At 44.1% G+C, this 20,360-nt stretch overlaps 1 protein-coding gene across 1 annotated transcript; it reads right to left on the bottom strand.

The window, feature by feature from the left end:
• Positions 1 to 14,236: 14,236 nt before the first annotated feature.
• LOC139561247 (ladderlectin-like) lies at positions 14,237 to 17,797 on the bottom strand (the record flags this gene model as incomplete). Its single annotated transcript, XM_071378221.1, has 3 exons — positions 14,237 to 14,332; positions 14,499 to 14,637; positions 17,657 to 17,797. Coding segments are annotated over 3 exons (348 nt in total), but the record flags the coding sequence as incomplete, so codon positions are not given.
• Positions 17,798 to 20,360: the final 2,563 nt, after the last annotated feature.

Raw genomic sequence — 20,360 nt, 5'->3', positions numbered from 1 at the left:
CTGGGTGTATTGATACACCATCCAAAGTGTAACTAATAACTTCACCGTGATCAAAGGGATATGCAGCGTCTGCTTTTCAAAAAAATCGAAATGGAAAACCTCCATGGTCTTTGTGGTTGTATCTGTGTTTGAAATTCACTGCTCGACTGAGGAACCTTACAGATAATTGTACGTGTGGGGTACAGAGATGAGGAAGTCATAAAAATAACATGTTAAACACTATTATTGTGACTGGTTAAGCACATTTTACTCCAGAACGTATTTTATTTATTTAGGCCATAACAAAAAGAGTTGAATACTTATTGACTCAAGACATTTCAGCTTTTTCATTTTTAATTTGTTTCAAAAAACGTTCGACAACCCAAAATAAATGTGGACATTATGGGGTATTGTGTGTAAATCATTGACACAAAATAAAAAAAATAAACAATTCAGGCTGTAATACAATAAAATGCAGAATAAGTTAAGGGGTGTAAATACTTCCTAAATTATCTTCCGTGTTCTAACTGCTCACAACTGTTTATGTATTGCAGGTTCTATACATTCTACACAGTCTGGGATGGACCCTTCAAGACTACTGTAGAGGGTACATACTACAGGTAGGGGTGATAGAGGGTACATACTACAGGTAGGGGGGATAGAGGGTACATACTACAGGTAGGGGTGATAGAGGGTACATACTACAGGTAGGGGGGATAGAGGGTACAGGTAGGAGGGATAGAGGGTACATACTACAGGTAGGGGGGATAGAGGGTACATACTACAGGTAGGGGGGATAGAGGGTACATACTACAGGTAGGGGGGATAGAGGGTACAGGTAGGGGGGATAGAGGGTACATACTACAGGTAGGGGGGATAGAGGGTACATACTATAGGTAGGGGGGATAGAGGGTACATACTACAGGTAGGGGGGATAGAGGGTACATACTACAGGTAGGAAGGATAGAGGGTACATACTACAGGTAGGGGGGATAGAGGGTACATACTACAGGTAGGAAGGATAGAGGGTACATACTACAGGTAGGAGGGATAGAGGGTACATACTACAGGTAGGAGGGATAGAGGGTACATACTACAGGTAGGGGGGATAGAGGGTACATACTACAGGTAGGGGGATAGAGGGTACATACTACAGGTAGGAAGGATAGAGGGTACATACTACAGGTAGGAGGGATAGAGGGTACATACTACAGGTAGGAAGGATAGAGGGTACATACTACAGGTAGGAGGGATAGAGGGTACATACTACAGGTAGGGGGGATAGAGGGTACATACTACAGGTAGGAAGGATAGAGGGTACATACTACAGGTAGGAGGGATAGAGGGTACATACTACAGGTAGGGGGGATAGAGGGTACATACTACAGGTAGGGGGGATAGAGGGTACATACTACAGGTAGGGGGGATAGAGGGTACATACTACAGGTAGGAGGATAGAGGGTACATACTACAGGTAGGGGGATAGAGGGTACAGGTAGGGGGGATAGAGGGTACATACTACAGGTAGGGGGGATAGAGGGTACATACTACAGGTAGGGGGGATAGAGGGTACATACTACAGGTAGGGGGGATAGAGGGTACATACTACAGGTAGGAGGGATAGAGGGTACATACTACAGGTAGGGGGGATAGAGGGTACATACTACAGGTAGGGGGGATAGAGGGTACATACTACAGGTAGGGGGGATAGAGGGTACATACTACAGGTAGGAGGGATAGAGGGTACATACTACAGGTAGGGGGGATAGAGGGTACATACTACAGGTAGGGGGGGTAGAGGGTACATACTACAGGTAGGGGGGATAGAGGGTACATACTACAGGTAGGAGGGATAGAGGGTACATACTACAGGTAGGGGGGATAGAGGGTACATACTACAGGTAGGGGGGATAGAGGGTACATACTACAGGTAGGGGGGATAGAGGGTACATACTACAGGTACGGGGGATAGAGGGTACATACTACAGGTAGGGGGGATAGAGGGTACATACTACAGGTAGGGGGGATAGAGGGTACATACTACAGGTAGGGGATAGAGGGTACATACTACAGGTAGGGGGGTAGAGGGTACATACTACAGGTAGGGGGGGTAGAGGGTACATACTACAGGTAGGGGGATAGAGGGTACATACTACAGGTAGGGGGGATAGAGGGTACATACTACAGGTAGGAGGGATAGAGGGTACATACTACAGGTAGGGGGGATAGAGGGTACATACTACAGGTAGGGGGGATAGAGGGTACATACTACAGGTAGGGGGGATAGAGGGTACATACTACAGGTAGGAGGGATAGAGGGTACATACTACAGGTAGGGGGGATAGAGGGTACATACTACAGGTAGGGGGGATAGAGGGTACATACTACAGGTAGGGGGGATAGAGGGTACATACTACAGGTAGGGGGGATAGAGGGTACATACTACAGGTAGGAGGGATAGAGGGTACATACTACAGGTAGGGGGGATAGAGGGTACATACTACAGGTAGGGGGGATAGAGGGTACATACTACAGGTAGGGTGGATAGAGGGTACATACTACAGGTACGGGGGATAGAGGGTACATACTACAGGTAGGGGGGATAGAGGGTACATACTACAGGTAGGGGGGATAGAGGGTACATACTACAGGTAGGGGGATAGAGGGTACATACTACAGGTAGGGGGGTAGAGGGTACATACTACAGGTAGGGGGGGTAGAGGGTACATACTACAGGTAGGGGGATAGAGGGTACATACTACAGGTAGGGGGGATAGAGGGTACATACTACAGGTAGGGGGGATAGAGGGTACATACTACAGGTAGGGGGGATAGAGGGTACATACTACAGGTAGCGGGGATAGAGGGTACATACTACAGGTAGGGGGGATAGAGGGTACATACTACAGGTAGGGGGGATAGAGGGTACATACTACAGGTAGGGGGGATAGAGGGTACATACTACAGGTAGGAGGGATAGAGGGTACATACTACAGGTAGGGGGGATAGAGGGTACATACTACAGGTAGGAGGGATAGAGGGTACATACTACAGGTAGGGGGATAGAGGGTACATACTACAGGTAGGGGGGATAGAGGGTACATACTACAGGTAGTGGGGATAGAGGGTACATACTACAGGTAGGGGGGGTAGAGGGTACATACTACAGGTAGGGGGGATTGAGGGTACATACTACAGGTAGGGGGGATAGAGGGTACATACCACAGGTAGGGGGGGGTAGAGGGTACATACTACAGGTAGGGGGATAGAGGGTACATACTACAGGTAGGAGGGATAGAGGGTACATACTACAGGTAGGAGGATAGAGGGTACATACTACAGGTAGGGGGGATAGAGGGTACATACTACAGGTAGGGGGGATAGAGGGTACATACTACAGGTAGGAGGATAGAGGGTACATACTACAGGTGGGAGGGATAGAGGGTACATACTACAGGTAGGGGGGATAGAGGGTACATACTACAGGTAGGAGGATAGAGGGTACATACTACAGGTAGGGGGGATAGAGGGTACATACTACAGGTAGGGGGGATAGAGGGTACATACTACAGGTAGGGGGGATAGAGGGTACATACTACAGGTAGGTGGGATAGAGGGTACAGGTAGGAGGGATAGAGGGTACAGGTAGGAGGGATAGAGGGTACATACTACAGGTAGGAGGGATAGAGGGTACATACTACAGGTAGGGGGGATAGAGGGTACAGGTAGGAGGGATAGAGGGTACATACTACAGGTAGGAGGGATAGAGGGTACATACTACAGGTAGGTGGGATAGAGGGTACATACTACAGGTAGGGGGGATAGAGGGTACATACTACAGGTAGGGGGGATAGAGGGTACATACTACAGGTAGGGGGGATAGAGGGTACATACTACAGGTAGGGGGGATAGAGGGTACATACTACAGGTAGGGGCGATAGAGGGTACATACTACAGGTAGGGGGGATAGAGGGTACATACTACAGGTAGGAGGGATAGAGGGTACATACTACAGGTAGGGGGGATAGAGGGTACATACTACAGGTAGGAGGGATAGAGGGTACATACTACAGGTAGGGGGATAGAGGGTACATACTACAGGTAGGGGGGATAGAGGGTACATACTACAGGTAGTGGGGATAGAGGGTACATACTACAGGTAGGGGGGATAGAGGGTACATACTACAGGTAGGGGGGATTGAGGGTACATACTACAGGTAGGGGGGATAGAGGGTACATACCACAGGTAGGGGGGGTAGAGGGTACATACTACAGGTAGGGGGATAGAGGGTACATACTACAGGTAGGAGGGATAGAGGGTACATACTACAGGTAGGAGGATAGAGGGTACATACTACAGGTAGGGGGGATAGAGGGTACATACTACAGGTAGGGGGGATAGAGGGTACATACTACAGGTAGGAGGATAGAGGGTACATACTACAGGTGGGAGGGATAGAGGGTACATACTACAGGTAGGGGGGATAGAGGGTACATACTACAGGTAGGAGGATAGAGGGTACATACTACAGGTAGGGGGGATAGAGGGTACATACTACAGGTAGGGGGGATAGAGGGTACATACTACAGGTAGGGGGGATAGAGGGTACATACTACAGGTAGGGGGGATAGAGGGTACAGGTAGGAGGGATAGAGGGTACAGGTAGGAGGGATAGAGGGTACATACTACAGGTAGGAGGGATAGAGGGTACATACTACAGGTAGGGGGGATAGAGGGTACAGGTAGGAGGGATAGAGGGTACATACTACAGGTAGGAGGGATAGAGGGTACATACTACAGGTAGGTGGGATAGAGGGTACATACTACAGGTAGGGGGGATAGAGGGTACATACTACAGGTAGGGGGGATAGAGGGTACATACTACAGGTAGGGGGGATAGAGGGTACATACTACAGGTAGGGGGGATAGAGGGTACAGGTAGGAGGGATAGAGGGTACATACTACAGGTAGGGGGGATAGAGGGTACATACTACAGGTAGGGGGGATAGAGGGTACATACTACAGGTAGGAGGGATAGAGGGTACATACTACAGGTAGGGGGGATAGAGGGTACATACTACAGGTAGGGGGGATATAGGGTACATACTACAGGTAGGGGGGATAGAGGGTACATACTACAGGTAGGGGGGATAGAGGGTACATACTACAGGTAGGGGGGATAGAGGGTACATACTACAGGTAGGGGGGATAGAGGGTACATACTACAGGTAGGGGGGATAGAGGGTACATACTACAGGTAGGGGGGATAGAGGGTACATACTACAGGTAGGGGGGATAGAGGGTACATACTACAGGTAGGGGGGATAGAGGGTACATACTATAGGTAGGGGGGATAGAGGGTACATACTACAGGTAGGAGGGTCTGTGTAATCTGAGGGAAATATGTGTCTCTAATATGGTCTTACATTTGGCAGGAGGTTAGGAAGTGCAGCTCAGTTTCCACCTCATTTTGTGGACAGTGTGCACATAGCCTGTCTTCTCTTGAGAGCCAGGTCTGCCTACAGCAGCCTTTCTCAATAGCAAGGCAATGCTCACTGAGTCTGTACTGTCTCTCCCCTCCCCCCCTCTCTTTCCCCCCTCTAGAACTCCTCCGGCAGCGTATTGGACCGTTGGACAGTGGTCTGTCATAAGGAAGAGATTGTGACTCTACAACAGTTCCTGAGGTTCGGAGAGACGCGGACAATCGTAGAGCTCATGACCTTTCAGGACTCACTGGGAAATTACCTCTCTGGTCCCTCCTCCTCCCGGACGGACTCCAACATCCAAGCGTTCATTGAGAGCAACAGGCAGAGCGGGCATTTTGAGATGGGAAGTCCTGTGAATGTTCACCATTTTGAGAAGGGCAGTCCTGCTAGCATCCACCATTTTGAGAAGGGCATTCCGGCGACCGGACACCATTTTGAGAAGGGCATTCCGGCGACTGGGCACCATTTTGAGAAGGGATGTCCGGCGAGTGTCCATTTTGAGAAGGGCAGTCCTGCCAATCTCCACCATTTGGATAACTTTCCCGCCAGTCTCTCTATGCTCCTCCCATTCCAGTTCCATAGCCCCTCCCCCTTGCAGGGTATGGCCCCTCCCACCAGGCTGGGTGGACTACGGAGGCCTGGGAGGGTCAAACGGGGCGAAGGACCACAACACCAGTCAGAAAGCAGCGTGTCTGAGTCTGGATCTCTGACTGTGTCTCCATATGGTAACCTGGTGAGTCCGGTACCGGCTGCCGTTAACGGTCTAGGAGGAGAAATGGGAAACGGAACTGGGACCAAGACGATGGAACCTAAACCTGAACCCAACGAGTCTCCGACGAGGTCGTCGTCATGGCAGCCACACCACGACCAGCAGCAGCCGGCCGGTAACCATGACGATCAACGCCTCCACCGCCGTCGACTCAGTTACCTAGTAACCAACCCTGAGCTACAGAAGAAGAACTTTGGGCTGTCCAAAAACGACAGCAACAACACCTCCTCCCTCCGTAAAGACAGGCTCTTCCCTGATGTGTCCTCTCCCCACTGCTCCTCCTCCCTCCCTAAGGGCTGGCGCTTCCCAGAGGTCTCGCCCTCCCTCCGTAAAGACAGGCTCTTCCCTGATGTGTCCTCTCCCCACTGCTCCTCCTCCCTCCCTAAGGGCTGGCTCTTCCCAGAGGTCTCGCCCTCCCTTCGTAAGGGCTGGCTCTTCCCAGAGGTCTCGCCCTCCCTCCGTAAAGACAGGCTCTTCCCTGATGTGTCCTCTCCCCCCTGCTCCTCCTCCCTCCCTAAGGGCTGGCTCTCCCCAGAGGTCTCGCCCTCCCTCCGTAAGGGCTGGCTCTCCCCAGAGGTCTCGCCCTCCCTCCGTAAGGGCTGGCTCTTCCCAGAGGTCTCGCCCTCCCTCCGTAAGGGCTGGCTCTTCCCAGAGGCCTCGCCCTCCCTCCGTAAGGGCAGGGTTTGCTGTGGTGCCTGCGACAAGAGCTTCTATGACAAAGGAACGTTGAAGATCCACTACAACGCGGTACACCTCAAGATAAAACACAGGTGCACTGTGGACGGGTGCAGCGTGGTTTTCAGCTCACTACGGAGCCGCAACAGACACAGCGCTAACCCCAATCCCAGATTACACATGGATACACTTAGACACGCACCAACGCCACACAGAGACAGGGAGACGGCACACACACGACACACACACACCTGGAGTCAACACACGCACACCTGTGACGACACGCGTAACCGACACACACACACCTATGACAAACTCCATAAACAACAGGGGCACCACAAAATAGCCACAGCCGTACCCCTAAACCACCCCCGGCATCCACAGCAGCAACAACAACACACCCCTCTGACTCACCTTTCAAACCCCACCCCAGCCCCCCACCCAGAGCCAGACAAACCCTCCAGCCCAGACCCCCACAGGGGGCCCATCTTCCCCAGGACAGGGCATCCCTCAGTGGGCATCACTGCTCCTCTGTCCTCCTTTCAGACCCAGCGATTGGTTTCTTCTCTGGGAGAAGTCCAACCACTGTCTCAGTTCTATCGTTCTACACGACAGACCTCCCCTCTTCCCTCCTCCTCATCCCTCACTCCCTTCTCCTCCCCTATTCCCTCCTCCTCGTCTCTGTTGGACCAATTGGCTTCTTCCTCCGGGTCAATGGGAGGGGCCAAGGCTCTCGAGTCATCCAATCAAGGATGTTGGTATACTTCCGCTGATCCCGCCCCCAAGAAGAAACCCCGGAAGTCGTCTCTGTTGGACCAATTGGCTTCTTCCTCCGGGTCAATGGGAGGGGCCAAGGCTCTCGAGTCATCCAATCAAGGATGTTGGTATACTTCCGCTGATCCCGCCCCCAAGAAGAAACCCCGGAAGTCTAGCATGCCTCTTAAGATGGAGAAGAAATTAGCCGTCTCAGCGGAGGAGTGCTGACGACAGGGGGAGGAAGAGGAGAGAGAGGAAGAGGAGGGAGGAGGTAATAGGACAGAGGCTGTTGAAGCAGGTCGCTTGGCAACGAGGGACTCCAACTTCACAAACTGTTCTGGAACAGAGACGCAATGAGGGAGGAAGACGGAGTGGAGGAGGAGAGACAGAACATGAGAGAAGACAGGAAGTGGATGGATGAGAGACAGAACATGAGAGAAGACAGGAAGTGGATGGATGAGAGACAGAGCATGAGAGAAGACAGGAAGTGGATGGATGAGAGACAGAACATGAGAGAAGACAGGAAGTGGATGGATGAGAGACAGAACATGAGAGAAGACAGGAAGTGGATGGATGAGAGACAGAACATGAGAGAAGACAGGAGGTGGATGGATGAGAGACAGAACATGAGAGAAGAGAGGAGGAAGAGGAGGAGGAGGAGGGGACTGATCCCTCCTTCTTCCACTTGTTTAATGATCACATGTTCACTTGAAGACAGTCAGGTCTAAATAGAACCCTATTCCCTATATAGTACACTACTTTAGACCAGGGCCCTATTCCCTATATAGTGCACTACTATAGACCAGAGCCCTATTCCCTATATAGTGCACTACTATAGACCAGAGCCCTATTCCCTATATAGTGCACTACTTTAGACCAGAGCCCTATTCCCTATATAGTACACTACTTTAGACCAGGGCCCTATTCCCTATATAGTGCACTACTATAGACCAGAGCCCTATTCCCTATATAGTGCACTACTATAGACCAGAGCCCTATTCCCTATATAGTGCACTACTTTAGACCAGAGCCCTATTCCCTATATAGTACACTACTTTAGACCAGAGCCCTATTCCCTATATAGTGCACTACTATAGACCAGAGCCCTATTCCCTATATAGTGCACTACTTTAGACCAGAGCCCTATTCCCTATATAGTGCACTACTTTAGACCAGAGCCCTATTCCCTATATAGTGCACTACTATAGACCAGAGCCCTATTCCCTATATAGTGCACTACTATAGACCAGAGCCCTATTCCCTATATAGTGCACTACTTTAGACCAGAGCCCTATTCCCTATATAGTACACTACTTTAGACCAGAGCCCACTAGTTACTTAGAGATGGAAACCATATGTCACGGAGGGGCCACAAAAAAAAATCTGAATTCATCCTGAGGGGCCGCGGTTGCTTGCTGGTCTCCGTACCCACATCCTTATCCCCCAACCCTGGTCTGTTAGATAATAATCAATAGTATTGCATGGTGAAGGGGGACCTGATCCTAGATCAGATATTAAACTCTGAGACTCTTTGTGAAATAAGGGCCCAGATCATCTACTCTGAGACTCTTTGTGAATAAGGGCCCAGATATTAAACTCTGAGACTGTTTGTGAATAAGGGCCCAGATCACCTAATCTGAGACTCTTTGTGAATAAGGGCCCAGATCTTCTACTCTGAGATTCTTTGTGAATAAGGGCCCAGATATTAAACTCTGAGACTGTTTGTGAATAAGGGCCCAGATCACCTACTCTGAGACTCTTTGTGAATAAGGGCCCAGATCTTCTACTCTGAGACTCTTTGTGAATAAGGGCCCAGATCTTCTACTCTGAGACTCTTTGTGAATAAGGGCCCAGATGTTCAGTGAGTGTACTGACAGTTCATAAGTACTGAATGCAATCAAATATAAAACAGGATGAAAAATGTAAAACCAGACATATTAGTTTATTTAAGTGCCAAGCCTGATCTAACAGGGGAATCTGACTGCAATGGGATCAAGGTAACAGGGGAATCTGACTGCAATGGGATCAAGGTAACAGTGGAATCTGACTGCAATGGGATCAAGGTAACAGGGGAATCTGACTGCAATGGGATCAAGGTAACAGGGGAATCTGACTGCAATGGGATCAAGGTAACAGTGGAATCTGACTGCAATGGGATCAAGGTAACAGTGGAATCTGACTGCAATGGGATCAAGGTAACAGGGGGAATCTGACTGCAATGGGATCAAGGTAACAGGGGGATCTGACTGCAATGGGATCAAGGTAACAGGGGAATCTGACTGCAATGGGATCAAGGTAACAGGGGGAATCTGACTGCAATGGGATCAAGGTAACAGGGGGATCTGACTGCAATGGGATCAAGGTAACAGTGGAATCTGACTGCAATGGGATCAAGAACCTGATTATTATAGTTCCAGAGCCTCCCGCCAACCCTGGCCTGCCTGTTAGATCTGATCCTAGAGGAAGTACACACTTCATAATGCTAGCTAGTGAGCTGAAAGTTATAGGTAGTACACACTTCATAATGCTAGCTAGTGAGCTGAAAGTTATAGGTAGTACACACTTCATAATGCTAGCTAGTGAGCTGAAGGTTAGAGGAAGTATACACTTCATAATGCTAGCTAGTGAGCTGAAGGTTAGAGGAAGTACACACTTCATAATGCTAGCTAGTGAGCTGAAGGTTAGAGGAAGTACACACTTCATAATGCTAGCTAGTGAGCTGAAGGTTAGAGGAAGTACACACTCCATAATGCTAGCTAGTGAGCTGAAAGTTATAGGTAGTACACACTTCATAATGCTAGCTAGTGAGCTGAAGGTTAGAGGAAGTATACACTTCATAATGCTAGCTAGTGAGCTGAAGGTTAGAGGAAGTATACACTTCATAATGCTAGCTAGTGAGCTGAAGGTTAGAGGAAATATACACTTCATAATGCTAGCTAGTGAGCTGAAGGTTAAAGGAAGTACACACTTCATAATGCTAGCTAGTGAGCTGAAGGTTAGAGGAAGTACACACTTCATAATGCTAGCTAGTGAGCTGACGGTTAGAGGAAGTACACACTTCATAATGCTAGCTAGTGAGCTGAAGGTTAGAGGAAGTATACACTTCATAGTGCTAGCTAGTGAGCTGAAGGTTAGAGGAAGTACACACTCCATAGTGCTAGCTGGTTCAAATCTGTACAAAAAAGACCTTCCGAAATGAAGCTCTAGTGCTTATTTCCGACTTTGGAACTTGTATCTCTGAGTTTCTGACAGAATCCAAACTCACCACAAAATGACATAATTCGCAGTAGGATGGTGCAAAGGTACTTAAGTGACAATACTTGAAAGTACTACTTAAGTTGTTTTTTGGGGTATCTGTACTTTACTATTTAATTTTTTTTACAACTTTTACTTCACTACATTCCTAAAGAAAATATTGTACTTTTTACTCCATACATTTTCCCTGACACCCAAAAGTGGTCCAATTCACGCACTTATCCAGAGAAGGTCCCTGGCCATCCCTACTGCCTCTGATCTGGAGGTCTCACTAAACAGAGAACATCCCTGGTCATCCCTACTGCCTCTGATCTGGAGGACTCACTAAACAGAGAACATCCCTGGTCATCCCTACTGCCTCTGATCTGGAGGACTCACTAAACAGAGAACGTCCCTGGTCATCCCTACTGCCTCTGATCTGGAGGACTCACTAAACAGAGAACATCCCTGGCCATCCCTACTGCCTCTGATCTGGCAGACTCACTAAACACAAATGATTCCTTTGTAAATGATGTCTGAGTGTTGGAGTAAGCCCCTGGCTATTCGTAATAAAAAAAATTAAAAAATGTTGCCGTCTGGTTTGCTTCATATAGGAATTTGAAATGATTTATACTTTTACTTTTGATACTTAGGTATATTTTAGCAATTACGTTTGATGTTGATGCTTAAGTATATTTTAAACCAAATACTTTAAAGACTTTTTCTCAAGTAGTATTTTACTGGGTGACTTTCACTTTTAATTTAGTCATTTTCTATTAAGGTATATTTACTTTTACTCCAGTATGACAATGAGGTACTTTTTACAACCACTGGAGCCAAACAGGCACGGGACCAGCTCATTAGATCTCTAATCAACAGCGTAGCTATATAGTTTTATCAACTAATCAACAACGTAATTTTATCAACTAATCAACAGTGTAGTTATATAGTTTAATCATTTAATCAACAGCGTAGTTATATAGTTCAATCATTTAATCAACAGCGTAGTTATATAGTTTAATCATTTAATCAACAGCGTAGTTATATAGTTTAATCAACAGCGTAGTTATATAGTTTAATCAACAGCGTAGTTATATAGTTTAATCAACAGCGTAGTTATATAGTTTAATCAACAGCGTAGTTATATAGTTTTATCATTTAATCAACAGCGTAGTTATATAGTTTTATCATTTAATCAACAGCGTAGTTATATAGTTTAATCAACAGCGTAGTTATATAGTTTAATCAACAGCGTAGTTATATAGTTTAATCAACAGCGTAGTTATATAGTTTAATCAACAGCGTAGTTATATAGTTTAATCAACAGCGTAGTTATATAGTTTTATCATTTAATCAACAGCGTAGTTATATAGTTTTATTATTTAATCAACAGCGTAGTTATATAGTTTAATCAACAGCGTAGTTATATAGTTTAATCAACAGCGTAGTTATATAGTTTTATCATTTAATCAACAGCGTAGTTATATAGTTTAATCAACAGCGTAGTTATATAGTTTAATCAACAGCGTAGTTATATAGTTTTATCATTTAATCAACAGCGTAGTTATATAGTTTAATCAACAGCGTAGTTATATAGTTTAATCAACAGCGTAGTTATATAGTTTTATCATTTAATCAACAGCGTAGTTATATAGTTTATCAACTAATCAATAGCGTAGTTATATAGTTTAATCAACTAATCAACAGTGTAGTTATATAGTTTTATCAACTAATCAATAGCATAGTTATATAGTTTAATCAACTAATCAACAGCGTAGTTATATAGTTTATCAACTAATCAATAGCATAGTTATATAGTTTAATCAACTAATCAACAGCGTAGTTATATAGTTTAATCAACTAATCAATAGCATAGTTATATAGTTTAATCAACTAATCAACAGCGTAGTTATATAGTTTAATCAACTAATCAATAGCATAGTTATATAGTTTAATCAACTAATCAACAGCGTAGTTATATAGTTTAATCAACTAATCAATAGCGTAGTTATATAGTTTAATCAACTAATCAACAGCGTAGTTATATAGTTTAATCAACTAATCAATAGCGTAGTTATATAGTTTAATCAACTAATCAACAGCGTAGTTATATAGTTTAATCAACTAATCAATAGCGTAGTTATATAGTTTAATCAACTAATCAATAGCATAGTTATATAGTTTAATCAACTAATCAACAGCGTAGTTATATAGTTTAATCAACTAATCAATAGCGTAGTTATATAGTTTAATCAACTAATCAACAGCGTAGTTATATAGTTTAATCATCTAATCAACAGCGTATTTATACAGTTTATCAACTAATCAACAACGTAATTTTATCAACTAATCAACAACGTAATTTTATCAACTTATCAACTAATCAATAATATAGTTATATAGTTTAATCAACTAATCAATAATATAGTTATATAGTTTTATCAGCTAATCAACAACGTATTTATACAGTTTAATCAACTAATCAACAGCGTAGCTGTGCAGTTCTATCAGCTGTATTTCTACAATTAGTTTCCAGGAGGAGAAAGGTAAACCAGTTGGCTAATCTACGACAGACTCTCTGAGTTGGTTGTAATATAATAATAGACGAGGCTGCAACTGAAATATCAAGTTCTCTTCATTCATTCTAATACATACTACTTTACTAATGTTGCCTACCTCTCCTCTCCTCCTTTCTGTCAACTATAGCAGACCACTCCTGTCATTGAATACCATACAGAAGCAACAGTGTCGGTCTGTTTTTAGGACTGAATGACCACCAGGTGGCAGTATTTGCTCATAGAACCACTAATGTTCAGTACATTAAACCGTTAACCCTGACCTCATTCTAAATCTAACCTCTAGTTTGGCTGGAGTGGACTACAGTACAGTCACCGTTAACCCTGACCCTGACCCCTTACCTGAGACCTTACATCCTATGCACATGAGGATATCTAAGACGATTGGACAGGTGTAAGAAATGTGTGTAAGCAATTTGAAAACATAATTAATCGATGTGACGATGGTGAGATGATGATGATAGTGATGATGATGATGATGATGATGATGATGATGATGATGATGATGGTGATTTACATCAATTGTTCATCTCTGGTTTGACTATGAAAATGTAGAAAATGTTGACGACAATCAAACGTATTACAAAGTGAGAAGCAACTGTTTAACATTTAATTTACCAAAGATGTTATTTGGTACTTCACACTGCAGAGTTTCACAGTTGGACCCAGCTGGTGTTTTGTATAAATGACCACTGAACAAAAGGTAACATTGCAGACGGTGCATTTATTTAAAACAATCTCAAATGCCAGAGAGCTTCTCCAATGTTGTCTCTCCCAAAATGTGGACATCACAGCTTTCTGGAACACAGGAAGGGAAATGTAAACCAGCAGGGGGCATCATTCTGGCAGTGGGAAGCTGGGAAAGAGAGAAACACAGAAAGGTGGGTATTATTTTTGTTTTATAAATATGTAGCTAGAAAAGGAACAAATTCCCTTTAAGATGTATTTTACTACTATCCAAATGTTTGATGTATAATGATCAGGAGACTAGTCTGGAAACTAGTCTGGTGACAGGATTGTACCTCCATAGTTCATCTCCATACAATGGTTCTGGCCGTTCGTGTTGTCCTTAATAACACCATGGTTATAGTTAGAGTGTTGACCCGGGCCCCAGTTCTGGTAGTTAAACCTGGACCCGTCGCTCCACAGCCAAAGACCCTCCTACAGAGCACACAGGACAATGCATCACCAGCAGACAGTAAACACTATATATACACCCTGTAGTTACTGTCTTTAAAGAAGCAATCTGGAATTTGACAAATAAATAAAAAGAATGGCCACCCCACCACTGTTTGGGTAAAAAGCTGAGGGATGGACCTGGAGAAATGTAACCACTGAGATTCCTAGACAGAGTTATGGATACCAGGACTGACCATCTATGAGATAAGCATGATTTAAAACCTTTTCTCAATAGGGGGCGCCATTTCGACTTTGTAAAAATTAGTTCCCAAATTAAACTGCCTCGTACTCAATTCTTGCTCGTACAATATGCATATTATCATTACTATTGGATAGAAAACACTCTGTAGTTTCTAAAACCGTTTGAATTATATCTGTGAGTAAAACAGAACTCATTTTGCAGCAAACTTCCTGTCAGGAAGTGAGAAATCTGAAATCGGGGGCTCTGTTCCAGGGTCAGTTTATTAATTTGCATGTAATCTATGGGTCTACATGCACTGCATACGCCTTCCCCTAGATGTCAGTAAGCAGTGAGAATTGGAATGGGGTGTCTAGGTAGATCTGAGGCCGAACAAGAGCTCTTGGAACCGGGTGTGCAGTCTTTTCTACGTTCGTCATGACGCGAGACAGACCTCAGGATTGCGTCCTGAAAAGCTGTTGTTATAGGCGCTAGATATATCCGGCTCTGATTTTATTCGATATGCGTGTTAAAAACATCATAATGTAGTTATTTTAAACCGAGTTATATCAGTTTATATCAGTATATTGCGATTTTCGGGATTTTCTTTGTTCTGCGTTATGCTGAGTTGGACACGTCTGCACCACATGGCTAACGTTTGCTGCTAATTCCACAGTTGAAGACGACCTTCTACAACCGAGCAACGATTATTCTGGACAAATGACAACTTGTACAAGATTCTGATGGAAGCTCATCAAATAGTAAGAACTATTTATGATGTTAATTCGTAATTTCTGTCGAAAAAGTTAAACTATTATTCCGCCATTAATTTCGGTGCGGTCTCGCTTTAAGGCACGCTGTATGTCGTAGTAACGTTAATTAAAAAAATCTAACACAGCGGTTGCATTAAGAACTAATGTATCTTTCATTTGCTGTCCAACCTGTATTTTTTAGTCAAGTTTATGATTAGTTATTGATTAGATTAGGTGCCTGTCCCAAGATTTCTCCCGACATTTTGTTTGCAGTTTGGCTACTATTCTCATTGTATAACCACGATTTGTGCCGCTAAATATGCACATTTTCGAACAAACCATATATGTATTGTGTAATATGATGTTATAGGACTGTCATCTGATGGAGTTTGAGAAGGTTAGTGAAAAAAATTATATATTTTGCTGGTTTATTCGCTATCGCTAACGTTATGTTGAATGAATGGGGCTGTGTGGTAGGCTATTGTAGTAAGCTAATATAATGCTATATTGTGTTTTCGCTGTAAAACACTTAAAAAATCTGAAATATTGGCTGGATTCACAAGATGTTTGTCTTTCATTTGCTGTACACTGTGTATTTTTCATAAATGTTTTATGATGAGTATTTAGGTAATTCACGTTGGTCTCTGTAGTTATTCTAGCTGCTTTGGTGAGATTTTGTGATGGTGGCTGCAATGTAAAACTATGATTTATACCTGAAATATGCACATTTTTCGAACAAAACATATGCTATACAATAAATATGTTATCAGACTGTCATCTGATGAAGTTGGTTCTTGGTTAGTGACTATTTATATCTTTATTTGGTCGAATTTGTGATAGCTACCTATGCAGTAAAAAACTGGTGGGAAAAAAAAGTTGGGTCTTTTGCTATCGTGGTTAGCTAATAGAAATACATATTGTGTCTTCCCTGTAAAACATTTTAAAAATCAGAAATGATGGCTGGATTCACAAGATGTGTATCTTTCATCTGGTGTCTTGGACTTGTGATTTCATGATATTTAGATGCTAGTATTTACTTGTGGCGCTATGCTAGTCAGCTTTTTTACTGATGAGGGTGCTCCCGGATCCGGGATGAGTACCAAGTAAAAGTTAACCATGGCTTGAAGCATTCTTGCAGTGTTGCATTACAGTGTTTGTAATATTAGATAACAAGCTTGGAAAACAACTGGTATGTGGCTTCATTAGGGTAGGGGGCACTATTTTCACCTCCGGATGAAAAGCGTGCACAGGATAAACTGCCTGCTACTCAGGCCCAGAAGCTAGGATATGCATATAATTGGTCGATGTGGATGGAAAACACTCCAAAGTTTCCAAAACTGTTAAAATAATGTCTGTGAGTATAACAGAACTGATATGGCAGGCAAAAACCTGAGAAAAATCCATCAGGAAGTGGTATTTTTTAAATTTTTAATTTTTCTATTGAATGCCATTACAGTATCCATTGACTTAGGACTCAAATTGCACTTCCTGTGGCTTCCACTAGATGTCAACAGTCTTTACAAATTGTTTCAGGCTTGTAAGACCAGTCTGAATGAGTGGACACTGCAGTTTCCCAGAGGTTTTTCATGCGCGGGACCCGAGAGCACGCTTTTCTTTTTTTTTTTTTTTTGGATATAAACAGGGACTTTATCGAACAAAACAAACATTTATTGAGTAAATGGGAGTCTTGTGAGTGCAACCATATGAAGATCATCAAAGGTAAGTGATTAATTTTATCTCTATTTCTGACTTGTGTAACTCCTCTACTTGGCTGGTAACTGTTTGTAATGATTTGTCTGCTGGGCGCTGTTCTCAGATAATCGCATGGTTTACTTTCGCCGTAAAGCCTTTTTGAAATGTGACACCGTGGTTGGATTAACAAGAAGTTAATCTTTAAGATGATGTATAACACTTGTATGTTTTATGAATTTTTATAATGATTTTTTTAAATTTGGCGCTCTGCAATTTCACTGGGTGTTGGCCAGGTGGGACGCACCACCATAGGTTCTATTCATCAATAATCAATGCATCTTATATGTTTCAGGAGTGTTCAACAGACGGTGCTTCTGACCTTGATGGCATCGTTGGCTCCAATCCAGGTGCGCTGGAATTTCCAGGTACTCTTCCTGATGACAGTCTGAAGGAAACGATACTGGGGAAGGCTGTGCACTGAAGCCAGGTTACCTCCCAAATGCAAACATTTCCTCTGGAGAGAGAGAGAGGGGAGAAAGAAAGAGAGACAGATAGAGATGGGAGAGAGAGAGAGAGAGACAGAGAGAGAGAGAGAGAGAGGGGAGAAAGAAAGAGAGACAGAGAGAGAAGAGAGAGAGAGAGAGAGAGGTAGAATATAAACAGTCTTTGTAAGCCATACGACTCCTGAACAGGTAACCAAATGGTTACCCGGACTATTTGAATTGTGTCCCACCACCCGCCAACCCCTCTTTTACACTGCTGCTACTCTCTGTTCATCATACATGCATAGTCACTTTAACCATATCTACATGTACATACTACCTCAATCAGAGGGAGAAACAGAGGTAGAATATAAAGATAATTAGAAGGAATAGCACGTCATGATATAGTTTCTCAACCCTGTTGAACACAGAATAAACCTACAGTCAACTGCAACCCTGTATGGTCACCAGACAGGGATGGAAATAGCATCCCCACTACCCCAACTATAGTGCTTTTCAGATCAGGCTTCTAGAAAATGTGTCCAACTAGCATAAGATGCAGGTCAATTATTGTCTTTTCCATTATCCCATGGCACATTTTGGACCCTGGCTAGTAGAAATTGCCGTCTACTAACCCAGCTGGCCAGTGTCCAAGATCCTTCAATTCCATCACTGCTACCAGATTCTCAGCTGCTCATCTCTCATTAAACCACCAATACTTAAAATCATGCACACAGATAATCTGAATTATGTACAGCAGACAGCCAGGTACCTCTGCCTCTGGCCATGTGGACATGAAGGGGAAGTAGTGATAGCAGTGTGCCGCATATCTGGGCCAGCCAGGTGGGCAGGCTCTGTGATGCCACTCTGTAGGGTGGAGAGATCACATGTTAAATAACATTATGAAATGGTTAGTTCCCACCAGATGACCGATTCACTTTGAGTCCCTTTAAATCAGCAATATGTAACTTTTTTGGGCGACCTTGAACAAATTCACATAGAAATGTGAGTTATAGATCTGTCATTCTCATTGAGAGCAAGTCTAAGAAGCGGTAGATCTGTTCTAAATTAATTTTTTCTTTTTACTTTCGGTTTTGTATGCCAACTTCAAAACAGATTCTCTATACACTATACTTCCTCGTTTTGTCACATAAACGGACATTTTACTGGCACTTTGCATATCACGTTCTCGATAATGTTTCACTTTTCGGAGGAGGAATGATTTCCTCCGAGTCACTCTACAACAAAAGAGGGACAAAGCGAGAGGGAATATTGAGACACGTGTTTTTTTAAAAGACTTTGGGATGAATCAGCCTTTAAACCTTTAAATTTCAAACTGAACGAACCGGATTGAATAGAGTCCTAGATCAGTTTCAATACTATGAAACCACAACAGACGTATAATATAATTATATTTTAGCGAATACGACGGAAGCCCCAACCAGGAGCTCGGGGTCCAGTGACTGTTAAACCAAAACCTAGGTCACTAGGTGTTGGGTTAAGGTCGCAACAATCACATCAAATTGAATCTGATGTGTGTGAACAGGTCACCAAAACCTTTGGTCAGAATACCTCTTCTATGGCTTGCATCTCCCAGAGCAAAGACAGCGCTGAGAAGCAGAAGGGTGGTGAACATCGACATGGTGATAGTCTCCTGAGAGAGAGAGAGAGAGAGAGAGAGAGAGAGAGAGAGAGAGAGAGAGAGAGAGAGAGAGAGAGAGAGAGAGAGAGAGAGAGAGAGAGAGAGAGAGAGAGAGAGAGAGAGAGAGAGAGAGAGAGAGAGAGAGAGAGAGAGAGAGAGAGAGAGAGAGAGAGAGAGAAGCCGTCAAGACAAATTCAGTGAGTACTTCAGAGTGTAGGGGAGTGCAGCATTTCCCTGACGCCTCAAAGAACCCCCAGCCTTTCCACAGAGGGTTCTACATGGAACCCCAAAGGGGTTCTACCTGGAACCAAACATGGTTCTCCTGTGAAGGACCCTTTTGGAGCCTCCAGCCATTTCACCTATCAAATGTATTCCAGTTCTATCATCACATCAGAGCAGATTCAACTAATGAACGGCTTGGTGATTTAGTTGACCATATATAAATCAGTGGAACGGCAGGGGGGACTTGGGAGGTCAGGGAAACCCTGTTTGGTACATAACTCACGCAACTGCTGAGGCAGCGTTTTCCAAACTCGGTCCTGGGGACCCCAAGCTGTCGTACATATTCCTGTGTCCTAGGCTAATCTACTGCAATTGGTAGAAAACATGATACCTGAGTTTTGGGAGCGGACTTGAATTCCTTAGCGCAGCAGTTCCTGAACTCGGTCCAAAACGTTCACCCTTTTGTGTCCCTAGTACCTAGTTTCCAAATGGAACCCTTTTCCCTATGTAGTGCACTACACATGACCAGAGCTACATATGTCCTATGGGCCCTTGTCTAAAGTATCTCACTACAAAGGGAATAGGAGGTCAGTTGGGATGCAGACAGGAACAGTATTAGATGAACAGAAATCTCACCTTCTGAAGTCTTCAGTTGTAGCTTCACTTCTTCAGAGATCTTCAAAGGTCTTCACTGGGTCTCTCTTTGTCCTGCTTGTGAGTTGAGTTCTTGTCTCTCT

The sequence above is a fragment of the Salvelinus alpinus genome, chromosome 31 (assembly GCF_045679555.1).
Source record: "Salvelinus alpinus chromosome 31, SLU_Salpinus.1, whole genome shotgun sequence".
NCBI lineage: Eukaryota > Metazoa > Chordata > Actinopteri > Salmoniformes > Salmonidae > Salvelinus > Salvelinus alpinus.
The sequence above is the reverse complement of the archived record's forward strand: the minus strand, read 5'-3'. Positions and strand labels throughout refer to the sequence as shown.